General features: G+C 59.8%; 2 protein-coding genes across 5 annotated transcripts in view; one reads left to right on the top strand and one right to left on the bottom strand.

Annotated features, from left to right (window-relative positions):
- FAM163B (family with sequence similarity 163 member B) overlaps positions 1 to 7,522 on the top strand; it is a 31,118-nt gene extending 23,596 nt beyond the window's left edge. The window contains exons 2-3 of the mRNA XM_082469456.1: positions 4,758 to 4,873; positions 5,598 to 7,522. Coding sequence (XP_082325582.1) covers positions 4,781 to 4,873; positions 5,598 to 5,993 — 489 coding nt within the window. The 5' untranslated portion in view covers positions 4,758 to 4,780 and the 3' untranslated portion in view covers positions 5,994 to 7,522. The remainder of the gene's footprint in view (positions 1 to 4,757; positions 4,874 to 5,597) is intronic.
- A 2,075-nt stretch (positions 7,523 to 9,597) lies between these two features.
- The window catches only part of ADAMTSL2 (ADAMTS like 2), a 35,083-nt gene continuing 32,621 nt past the window's right edge, over positions 9,598 to 12,059 (bottom strand). For all 4 annotated transcript variants that reach the window (XM_082469438.1, XM_082469439.1, XM_082469440.1 and 1 more), the window contains exons 18-19: positions 10,593 to 10,737; positions 9,598 to 9,845 (exon numbers count right to left, since the gene is read on the bottom strand). In XM_082469438.1, coding sequence (XP_082325564.1) covers positions 9,727 to 9,845; positions 10,593 to 10,737 — 264 coding nt within the window. In that variant the 3' untranslated portion in view covers positions 9,598 to 9,726. The remainder of the gene's footprint in view (positions 9,846 to 10,592; positions 10,738 to 12,059) is intronic.

Genomic DNA, 12,059 nt, shown 5'->3' with positions numbered 1-12,059 from the left:
GGGGAATCCTCCATGTTCTCCCGTTTTACAGAGGAGGAAACTGAGGCACAGAGAAATGGAGGTATTTGAAGCCCCACGCTTGCAGCTAACTGGGGGCAGAGCCAGGCTGGCTCCCAGGGGTCCGTCTGGTTGGGGTGTCGGGGAGCGCTGAGTTCAACTCCTGCACTACCTCCTTGACCTTTCCCAAGCCCAGTGAGTTCCCTCATCCCTGAAGTAGGGCCATAATGATGATCTTTTTGGGGGTACAAATAGCAGAAACACACTCAAGGTTGATGTATTCACTGCAAAAGTCACTGTGCGGATCTCAGGGAGGGAAATGGAACCCCGTGAACTGGGACCACAGCCTGGCTCTCTCTGGGCACCTGTGTCCTTCCTCTCTTCCCCCCTGGACCAACTCCTCTGGCTCCACACACATGCCGCCCTGGCTGCTGCCTGAGCGCCCATGTCTCTACCCGAAGCCAAGGGACCAGCAGGGACTGGCCAGTCTCCAGGTCCATGTTCCACTCCTGGGAGAGAGAAGAGGGCTGGCCCAGCTTGGGGGGGGGCTGGTGCCTTTCCATCCCAGCCCCAGCAAGCTGTGGCCAGAGGGGCAGCAGCAGGGAGTACGGAGGCTGCTGAGGCCCTCTGGGCCTGGGAGGCCCTGGATTTCCCGTGGCAGGCGGTGGGTCACACGTGGCTTTCAGCTGCGGTGGGTCCGTTGGCCAGAATGACACACATGGATCGGTGGCCCTGAATGGGGGGCCGGGCTTTGGCTGGGTCACCGGGAGTGACCCTGGCCTTCTCTGAACCTCGGTCTCTTCTTCTGCACCTTTGGGGTCCCAGTGCCTGCTCTGTCCTCCCGCGGCTGCCGCCAAGACCAGGGAGAGCTGTCAGGGGTCCATTCCACTGCCCGCTTTCTGGCCACTCCAGGGTCAGGCTGAGACAAGCCGGGGTGTCCCTGTGAGCCCCCAGGAGGGAAGGGTTTGGGGGCGTGGGGCGCAGCGCTCCGCCGGCAGCTGCGTGCTTTGCTTTGCCTCACCTCTGTGAAGAGCGTGAAACGCATCTGGACAGCAGGCCTGGCCCTGCCCAGCGTCCCCCGCTGGTTGCTTCCTCTGCACACCCAGCTCCCTGGATCCGGCCCCGGTCGGCCTGCACCTTTGGCAGGGCTGGTGGGCCAGCTGGCCTCAGCCACCCTGGGGGCCGAGGAAGGTCGGAGCTGCCCGGCAGGGCGCCCAGAAATGCAGGGGTCCCTGGGGCTCCTGCTCTGTCTGTGTGGCCTGCACTGTGTCTTCCTGACCGGGCCCTGTTGGTCCAGCTGTCTGGATCTGCCTGTCTGCACCTCTGTCTCTCTGAATTTGGAGCTGTCTGTGAGTCTGGGTCTCGTTGTCTCGTCGCTTTGGGCCTGTCTGGATCTACCTTTCAGTCCATCTGTCTGTCTGCTCAGGGTCTTGGTTCCCATCACAGCTGTGCCTCTGACGCAAGACGCCCCCCCCCCCACCTTGTGAGCACACGTCCACGTCCTCCTCCACCTATAGACCGGCGTCCCCGGCGTCCCTGCCCGGCCACTTGACCCTGCAGACGAGCCTGCGGGGAACCACTGAGCAGCCAGTCTCACCAGGCGGGGCTCCGCCTCCCTCACTCCTGACCCACCGACCGCCCAGACCCCCTGAGTCTCCCAACGAAAACCCCGTCTGTCAGTTCTTCTCACACATTCCTGGAAGAGAAAAAATCGGCCCAAATTCCAGCAAGTCTTTGGCAAGGCTTATCAACAGCTTTAGAAACGTGCACACCACAAAGCTCTTCACTGCACGTTCCTGTAATTGCAAGACGTGGGAAGTAACGCAAATCCCGGCCCGCAGGGCCTGACTGAGTGAGTGGGGCCCCTCCACGCAGCGGGGCGAGCTCTAGGGGCCCCTGGGGATAGTCTCACCCCTAGGGAAACGTGGTATATCTGGGGAGAGACTACTGGGTGAAAAGGGAAGGTATGGAGGGTGTAGATAGAATGCCACTTTCGCTTAGGAGGAGAAGGAAATCTATATTTGCTTATAGTTTTAGAAAGAAGCAATGGAAGGATAAACCCAGAACTAAGTGAAATGGTTACTTCTGGGCAGAGTAGGGTGGGCGGCGGCTGGGGGGTGGGCAGGGAGGAAGCAAGACCTCTCTGAATGCACCTGGTTTTATGCTTTTGACTTTGGAACCAAACGTTTTCTACAATTAAAGAGCAAAGCTAAATCAGTTTTTTTTGAAGAAAGTAAAGACTAACTAGAATAAATGAACCTGAATATCAAGGTGGTGGAAAGAAAACCATACTAAGAATTATTTCAAGTGACTTTGAAACAATCTTTTTACTACACATCCCTAAGGGGACAAGAACAAAAAAAAATAACAGATAAATATCAAATTCCATTCGGTAGACTTGTTAATAAAAACATTGGTAACACTTCTTTTAAATTATTATATATGATGGGAAAAAGCAAATAATGAAGTGCATGTTATTAGGAAATAAAATTTGCACTGTAAAAGTCACAAAGACATCATATTTTAACATGTAAAAACCCTTTCATCTCTAATTTTAAATGGAAACATCAGTATAAACTCATGTTCATTTTTCTCTTCCTTAAAAAAAAAAAAAGTCTTTCTGAGCTCTGGCCACCAGAAAAGCCTGGAAACCCAGGAGCAGCTAGCACCCCTAGTGCCCAGACTGTGTTCTCTAGAACCACTTCCCAGCAAGAGAACCAGGGTGTCCCAGGAGATAAGCTGGGACATCTTATGCCTAAAAGCAACATGCCATCAAGGGTTAGTGGGGTCCCACCAAAATGACGCCGGAGTCAACTTGGAGGTGCTTCCAAACCCACGGTCCCAGTGGGATCATTTGAACATCAAAAAGAATAGTGACTGCAGTGGCTTAAAACACATCAGATGTATATAAGCCAGTGAGATCACAATGATACTGTAAAACAACCACAAACCTCATGGGGCGCCAACTTATTTTGAAAATTGAAAAAGTTACGAACTGAGCGTCTATGCCTTTCCTCTGCAGACTGTCCTTTAATATTACCGGATAGGTAATGGGGAAGGTTCTTTAGAGAAGAACCAGAGCTGATACGTGCAGAAGAAATGATAGCATTTGAAAAGTCGCTATTTGCAACTCCTAATGAAATAACAGCCGTAGGCTATGATTTCCAGCGGCTGCTAAAAGGATGAGGTGGAAGGCTGATGGAGAATTTTACGGTGGGAGGATTGGGCTGACAGCGGCTGAACCCACTGGCAGATCTCAACATCACGACAAGAAGGACAGCGTGGGGCCCTGAAGGTGAAATGATAGGAAGCCAGTTTAGAGGGCAAAACCATGATAGAGGAACATATGAAATGGTGCGGGGAGAAATGCAGCCAGTTCTAGTACATGGAAAATTCTGTAAGATAAATGACCCAGTTTCTTCTATAAACAGCATGGGGCGGGGAGGGGCGAGAGTGGATGGGAACTATTCTACAGTCAAAAGAGCCAAACCGGATCCTGGTTTGAACAAACCAACTGTAAAAAGACATTGCGGAGACGACTGGAGGTTTTTTAAAGGTCCTCACCTGTCAGATTCTGCACTGAAGCATTTATGAGTAAACTAATACACTCCGGGATTTCCTTTAGTGAACTCAATCGCCCGTGCCATGCTATTCCCCTGGCGGAAAAAAAAAGGTAGGGGATGGAAATTGAGGCAGGGCGTGCTCAGCAACAACTGGTGCCTGAGAGATGATTGTTAACCGTCCAGGGATACGGCGAGCCGGTTATTAAAGCCTCGTCACTTGAAATGGGCCACAGTGAGAATATTTACAGCACAAGCATCAGCAAATGCTACAGGTCAAGGTGCTTTCACTCCAAGAACTAGTTTATCAGCACCCGGCCAGACAGCGCTCACAAGAGCACCACTGGTGACAGCCTTGTCCATTCTCTCTACTTTGTGTGTGTTTGAAATTTTCCACAGTAGTTTACGAGGGGCACATCCTTAGGCCTAGAAATCCCACTTCTAAGAATTTATCCTGGACAGGTCATTGAAGTCGGTCCTGCACTTCAAATGGCTTCAGTTTTTAGCTACGCAAACATTTATGGAAACATTGGCTTAAGATTTGTTTTTTAATGTCAACAGCCTAAACACCAAAAAGGAGTTTGGTTTTCAGTTTTGAAAGATGAGAAAGTTCTGGAAGTCGGTTGCAAACAAAGTGAATATACTTAACACTGCTGACTTGTACACTTAGAAATGGTTAAGATGGTAAATTTTATGTCATGTGTATTTTACTGGCCATTTGAAATTTTAAAGAAAAGGGATCGGTTATGTTATAAAATGGAATATGGTTCGAAATTATGTTACAGAAGAAGATTTAATGATAAGGAAAAATAAGGATGAGCTGGTGAAGTGACAGAGCAGGTTACAGAACCACACGTTCAGCCTGCCTGCATTTGGGTGAATTTTCAAACGCGTGAGCTTGTCGCCCAGGCTGGACGTGTGCTAGGCTGAGCGCTCACATACGTGCTCAAGAAACCTTCACGGAAGCCCGAGAGCGAGGGCGTGTGCTGTTCGCATCACCTCCTACAGAGGTGGAAACTGCTGGCAGAGGCAGAGGCAGAGGGGGATGTCCCGCCCGACCCCCAGGCCCAGCCCCTGCCTCCTGCATGCAGTGGGGTGTTCTGTTTTCCCTTTCGGAGCGCTTCCTCAGCCTCCTAACCGAGAACAGCTTCCTTCTGCAGTGAGCTGACAGTGTGGTGAGGCTGGTGGTGTGTGTTGCAGGCTGTTGATGGAGGAGGGGGCGGATGACAGCCGGAACTGTGGTCATCACCGGCGGCATCTTGGCGACTGTGATTCTGCTCTGCATCATCGCGGTTCTGTGCTACTGCCGGCTCCAGGTACTCTGGGAGCTGGGGGTAGGGGGTGGGGTGGGGGAGGGAAGCCCGGAGGGAGCCCTGCAGAGGGAGGGAGTCAGGGCCCAGGAAGGCGGAAGAGTCAGGTCTCCAAGAAGGTGCAAGGCAGACGGCACCCCCGGACTCCACCTGTGAGGGCTCAGTGATGACGGCTCCCTGTGAAGTGAGTCCGCTGAGGCTCAGAGAGGGTAAGGGCCTTTGCCGATGTCACACAGCTGCCAAGCGGGGAGCAGGGGTGAGCCCTTGGGCTGTGCTACTCCACCACCTGTGCACTCCCTGCCCCACCCACACTCTAGGGCTGTCCTAGGTCCCCCGCACCTTTCTTCCTGAGAGAGGAGAGGAAGCCACGTACGTAGGGCAAGGCAGCACGGCTTGGTGCCCTGGAACTCGATTGGGACCAGACTGCCTGGGCTCGAATCCCAGCTCTGCCGCTTCCAGGCTGCCTGAACCCCCCCTGTGCCTCAGTTTCCCCACCTGCAAAATGGAGTTGGTCGTTGCACCTGCCCCCGGTTGCTGTGGGCTGAAACGAGCGAATCCCTCACTTAGGGATCCCAGGAGTCCGGGGTGCCTGGATTACGAGCTCCCGTAAGTGGTGGTGACAGGGACACGGGTGTCTGAGCCGGGTGCATCCCGGCCACCCTCTGGGTGCCGCACGCGTGTGGCGAGGGTGGCTGGGGAGCTGGCGGTCACAGTGGCCCTCTGCCCGCAGTACTACTGCTGCAAGAAGGAGGAGTCGGAGGAGGACGAGGAGGAGCCCGACTTCGCCGTGCACTCGCACCTGCCCCCGCTGCACTCGAACCGCAGCCTTGTGCTGACCAACGGGCCGGCGCTCTACCCGGCCACCTCCGTCTCCTTCAGCCAGAGGTCCCCGCAGGCCCGCACCCTCTGCCGCAGCTGCTCCCACTACGAGCCGCCCACCTTCTTCCTGCAGGAGGACGAGGGCGTGCGCAACGGCGGGGAGCGCGTCGCCTACAAGAGCGTCAGCCGGGAGGACGTGGCGCTGCCGCCTGGGAGCTTCGGGGCCCTGCAGGCCCTCAACCCCAACCGCCTCTCGGCCATGCGGGAGGCCTTCTCCCGGAGCCGCAGCACCAGCACCGACGTCTGAGGGCGCCCCCGGCCGCCGACGGGTCCTGAGACCATGGTGGGGTCCCCACGGCGTCCCAGCCTGGCCCTGGGCCCGGACCCGGGCTCGGCCCAGCTTTCCTCACACCCGCGTCATCACGGGGGCCCGCTGGGGAGCTCCGGGGCTCACTGCGGGGATCAGACCCAGTGAAAGTAGCGTGGCCGCCCCGGGTAGTGGCCACCGGGGCCTGGGTCTGGAAGGGAGGCGGGCATGATGCGGGCACAGGGGAGCGGTAGCATCCGGGTGGCAGGCTGCAGAGCGAGGTAGGGCTCTGGCGCATAGACGCCAGGCTGCCGATACCAGTGCTGCCATTAGGGAGGGGACGGTGGAAGGTGGCCTCCGTCTCAGCCCCAGCAAGTCGGCCATCTCTGGCTTCACCGCCTGGCCCTCCCTGGGCCTCAGTCTACCTACTTGTTCAAGGAAGGGGTGGTAGCCGCGATGCTAGGGGCCCTGCAGCACAAGCCTTGCCTGGCGACTGGGGACCAAGTACCCCGTCCCAGAACAGGGCCTCCCCCCACCCCTCCCCCACACACACCCTGGCTTTAAGCGCCCGGCCGGCTGAGACACTGGTTGATTGAGCTGGGTCGCCCCCCCCCCCCACGGCGCAGATCTCCCTAGAAGGGGGAGCTCCCTTGGGATGCACAGGCCCCGACTGGCTTTTTGGTGAAAATGGAGTGGGGAGGAGGCCGTGGGCTGCTCCCCCGGTTTCGGGAGTGTCCACACTAAAATACCCAGTCCGGTCTTCAGCCCTGATGTGGTGGGGCGGACAGAGCCATGGACCAGGGGCTAAATGACCCACTGACTCCCTGTGAGACCTGGGACGGGCCCTCCCACTCCTGGGCCTCAGCCCCCCCGGAGCCCTCCTGCTTTCGTGCCCCGGGGCATAGACCCCGAGCTCTGTCACCTGCCCAGTTTCTCAGGAGGACCTGGGAGCAAGGCCTCAGGCTGCCCCTTCCCTGCTCCGACCCCGTGTGCACGCTCCCCGCAGGGCTAGGGGCTCCCCCCCCGTCCAGCCAGAGAAATGCCCCAAACCCAGGGGCACCGCCCGCGGGGAACGCAGCCCCGTCCACGCAGAGGCACCGTTTCCTCTCGGCAGCATGGCCCCCAGAGTCCGCTGCCCTCTCCCGGGCTCTCTCTGCCTCTGGGCCCAGCCATAGCGCCAGCCCTCACCCTGGGAGGGCAGCCCCGTCTGCCCAGGAAGACGGACCGGGCTCCCCAGCTAAGCCACCTTCCTGAAAGACAAACCTCTGGGGCACGTGGCTGTCCCCGAACTGTGGGCGGCCTGAGCACCGCACTTCTTGTTCTTTCTCCAAAGTGCTGCTGAGCTGTGACTCCGGACGTGAGCAGAGTTAGGAAGGCTTACTATTTTCGGCATCGTCGATTCCCCCCCCTTCTTCCTTTCTCCTCCTGCCTCAGTTTGGACTCGCTAATGGAATTCAGCCCCAAGCTTCCCCTTCCTTTGTCAAACCCCATGAGTTTGTTTCTGATGCGTTAGCTTGGCGGGGTGGGTGGGGGCGGGGGGGGGGTGGTGAGGGTCAGGAGGTGGCACTTCCTGTGGCTGTTCTGTTCAGTCTCCTATTTCCTTTTCTGGTCTCTGGCCTCTGTGTAGATTCCTAGATCCATTTGACATCCACACGCACCCATCCATCCGAACTCCCCCAGCTCCACCGTGGGGACCTGCGGGGAGCTGCCTACTCCCTGACAGAATCGAGAGCCAATAAAACTCCTGACACCATGCGCTGTCTTTGGTCTGCCTGACATTCCAGGCCAGCCCAGACCCCTCTGCGGCACTTCCTGGGAGGGGCCGTGTCCAGCCCAGCACCGGGCAGAGTCGGCCTTCTCTCCCGTCCAGCCCCAGGGGTCAAGGCACTGCCCAAAGGCGCCCGGCCGCCGCCATGTTTGGTTTTGATTTTCCCGGGGTGGATGTGTCAGTCTTCCATGATTGGAAGCCACTGGCTTAAACCCTGAGCTCCTGGAGGGTGGGTGGGGGGTGACAGGCTGAGCCACCTGGGGCAAGTGACTGACCTCTCTGGGCCTGGGTCTTAGCATCAACACAGTGGGTGACAATGATACCGACTCCACAGGGCTCTTAGGGTTAAAGAGGCAGCGCTGGTCACGCACTGGGGACAGACCCTGGCATACAGGATGCGCACAAAAAGTGCTGGTGGAAAGGAGGATGGGGGAGGAAGGTCATAAGGAGAGGAAAGATGGGGGTGGGGGGAAATGACGGCACAGCAGTGTGGTGTGTCAGGGAGCCCCAGACCCCTGCAGCGCGGCGACCCACCTCTACCGGAACGGAGCCGCTGACCTTGAGGGAGCTCACCCCACAGGCCCCAGCGAACCTGCAGAGCCACTCACCCACCTGCAGCCCCCTGGATGCCGTCCTCAACACTGCGGTGGACCCTGCTCTGGTCCCAGTCTGGGGGCAGGCTGGCCCCGCATCCTGGGGAAGCAGTAAGGTAGCCCCTCACCTCCCTGCTCCCTGTCCCCAAAGGAGACCCTCCCTGCGGCATCCTCGGCCCTGTGCCAGCCTGCTGTCCCTCGGCGGGTGGACACCCACATCGTCCCTCCTCCGCTGCAGCCAAACCAAGGTGCTTTCAGCATCCTCCGCACCCCCCCCTCTCCCTGGAAGCTTTCCGTTTCTACATTCCCCCCCCCCGCCCCCAGCTTTCATCTGGAAGAACTCCTGCGGCTGGACCAGCCTAAACATCACCTCCCCTGGGAAGCCCTCCTGTGTCCCGGCACCCACAAGTCCAGATTAAGTAGCCCTTCTAAGAGGCCCAGAAACAGTAGTGATGGCTACTTCCTGAGCGCTCCATGTGGGCCCGCACCACGCCTCCCGCCCTGCCTGCCCCACCTCTTCCTCCCGTGGTTCGGGTGAGGGAGTTCCCTTGGGCTCCGCCGTCCCCCAAGCCCCACGGCAGTTGGGAGGTGCGAGATTGGCTCGGTTCTGACTCCAGCGCCTGAGTCCTGATGCCCCTGAGACCCCTCCCCGCAGGCCACCCACTCTTTTTGTCACCCTCTGTCCGCTCTCCCCTGTCATCTCCTCAGGGAGACGCTGCAGCCCGGCCCCCAGCCCCACCTGGTCCCAGACCTGAGGCCGCAGCAGATCCTTCCGAATGGGCGAGCTGGACGGCGACCCCAGCTCCCGAAGCCTCACGGCCACCCCACCCTGCCTGGCAGAGCCCCGGAGACCCCACGATGCCGCCATAAATAGGACCACTTTATTAACATACAGAGAGTACTGACGGACGACAACACAGCCATGGGGCCGTGAGAACGATGCCTCTTCCCAGGTGTAAAGTGCGGCGGGTCCCTCCGTGCCCAGAGCTTCGTGTCGGGGAGGCGAGCGATGCTACGTCGTGAGGTTAAAACTCCTCCGGAAAGAGTCACCTGAACAGCGTCAGGATCCCAGGCGCCCCGTGTCCCTGGCTGCCCGTCCCCTCTCCTCACCCCCACAGCCCTGGAGGGCTGGAGGATGTTCCCAGGCCCCCGCGTGGGAACCACAAACGCGCCAGTCCTCCCGGCTCTGTCCTGGGAGGGCCGAGGGCGCGCTCGGGGGTGGGGGGCAGGGGAGGGGCTCTCCTGCCCGGGGAGAGAGCAGGGGCTCAGTGTCACGTCTTCACAGCCGGGGCGCCCTGCAGGGAGGGTGTCCGTGGAGGGGCTGCTGCGGCCCCAGGGATGGTGCTCGGTCTCTGAGGGGCGGCTGCCGGGCCTAGGAGTGGGGGGGCCGGCAGGAGCGGCAGCACGCCTTGCTGTAGTACCAGTGGCCACAGAGGTTCACCTTGATGGCCAGGGCGCAGTTGGTGCCCGGCTGGTCCTGGCAGCTGTCGTCTGGGGAAGGGACACGGCGGGTGGCGTAGGGCATCAGGAGGCGGTCAGGGGTGACGACTCGACAGGACCCCCGCCCACCCCACCCCTCCGCCTCCTCTCCTTGAGTTCTACCTCTCTGCCACTCCTTTCCTGCCTCCGTCCCACTCCAGGGATGTCACAGACCCCACCAAGTGTAATGCCAGGGGCCAGGATTTGGAGGAGCCACCGATCTCACCCCCAGAGGCCTGAACATCCCCAGGAGGCCCACAGGTGCCCCCTCCACTCAGCAGGTCCAAAGCAGAGCTCATCACCTGGCCCTGGTGCCCCCTCGGAGCCTAGAACCCTCATGCATCTTCCAGGTGCCCGAGCCAGAGACCCTGCTTCAGCCCCTCGCCTCCCTGCTCCTGCGTGCCCAGCTCGAGGGGGCTCTGGCTGAGTCTTCCTGGATCCCTGGTCCCCTGCCCCACAGCTGCCCTCCCATCTTCTGAAGCCGGATGCTCTTTCCAAAGTGCAGGTCTTGGCATGGCTCCTGGGGATCCCACGCTCCAGTCAGCTCTCACCTGCCACCCTTCCCACCCTCACCTCCCAGCCTGGGCTCAGCCACTCCAGGAGGGAACCTTCACTCCCCGACATGCATTGGTCTCTGTAGCCGCTAGACCCTCCCGGTCACCCTGACGGATGCCTGCGCTTCCCGCAGGCGCTGGCTCAGCCTCAGCCTCTGCTCTCCCTGGAAAGCCCCTGCCCCGCCCTCAGCCTCTCCCCCCTCACCTGGGGGCTCCGTGGGGCAAGGCTGCAGGTCACAGGCCTGTCTGCCAACGGGCTTCACCAGCGGGTCGCAGCCTCGGACAATGTCGGTCCCTTGGTAGCACTTCACGTCTCGCATCCGCACTCCCACCCCACAGGTCTTGGTGCACTGATCGGGGAGAGATGGCATGGCCAAAGCCCCCACCGGCGGGGCGAGGGTTCTGGCCAGAGGCGGGGGAATCCCACCCCTCTCACCAGGTTGCTGGGTCTCAACTGACACGGGACACACAGAAGGGCACTGGCTGGCAGCCGGCAGATGCTGACGCTCGTCCCACCCCCGCCCCCCGGTGCTGCTCCGTTTCCCCATCTGCACGGTGAGGGTGTGGCCCTCTCCTCTCTCAACTATCACCCCCCGCCCCCGCCCCCCGCCGGGTGGGTCCTTCGGTTCTAGCTTTCCTGGGTCCTGTGCTACAGAATGCTCAGGACACACGGGGCCACGGCCCAGGGAGAGCGCTGGTTTCCCACTCCAATAAAAAGCTGTGTTTGTAGTGGACCAATTAAATGCATCTTCCAAAGCCACCACCCTCACCCTCGGCTCCCACTCCAGATGTTCCCCTTGGAAAACCCCGCTGAGCTACCCAAAACGCCAGGGCCATCTGCTGACCCCAGTTACCCCGCCGTCCTCCTGCCAAGATCCGACAGGCGGTGGCTCCCTCTGGCTGCCCCTGATGTGGGTGACCCCACGTCACCCAGGCACGTCTGGGACCCGAGCCCTCGGTTTCCTGAGCGGGGTCTGGGGTGGGAGGCCCTGGCCCTGGGCCCACCCTCTGGTTCTGTTTGCAGAGGCACAGGGAGGGCTGCCTGGCCGATGCCCGCTCCCAGCTTGGGGGGCTGGCCCAGTCTGGAGGCACCAAGCACAGGTAACAGTCAGCCTTGGATGGGTGCCCTGAGGAGCCTCTGGCTGTCCCTCAGCCCCAGAGGGAACACACCTCTGCACCCGAGTAGACGGGACAGCGGGGAGGACGCACTCTTACTAAAGCCCCCATCCCGGGAGGGGGCAGACACAGGGGAAGCAGACATCACCCCAGCCAGGGACAAAACGACAGAGGGCCACATTCCCACGGGCCGGTCACCCCTTGCCCACCCACCATCATCGGGGCAACACAGGGGGTGCCCCTCCCCCAATGCTCCCAGGCTCCTGTGCAAAGACCACCGTGGGCCTCCCCACTTGCTCCCCCTGGAAGCTACAGCGCCACTAAGCGCAGAGGGGATGTGAGGCACAGGACTGGTGGTGCTGCTAAGGAGATATCGGGGACATGGTGTGAATCAGTAGACACCCAAGTCTAGACGTGACCGCCCCTATGCTGTAAGAAAGGCTTGAAGGATGCTAGCAGGCCCCCGGGCGCCCTGGGATCCCGCCGGGAGGCCTCCACAGGACAGGCGCCAGAAGAGCAAAAGCAGAAGTTAATGGGCCCCCTTTGCTCGGCCAGG

Source organism: Balaenoptera physalus (assembly GCF_965194825.1).
Source record: "Balaenoptera physalus genome assembly, chromosome: 7".
Lineage (NCBI taxonomy): Eukaryota > Metazoa > Chordata > Mammalia > Artiodactyla > Balaenopteridae > Balaenoptera > Balaenoptera physalus.
This window is presented reverse-complemented; position numbering and strand designations above follow the sequence as displayed.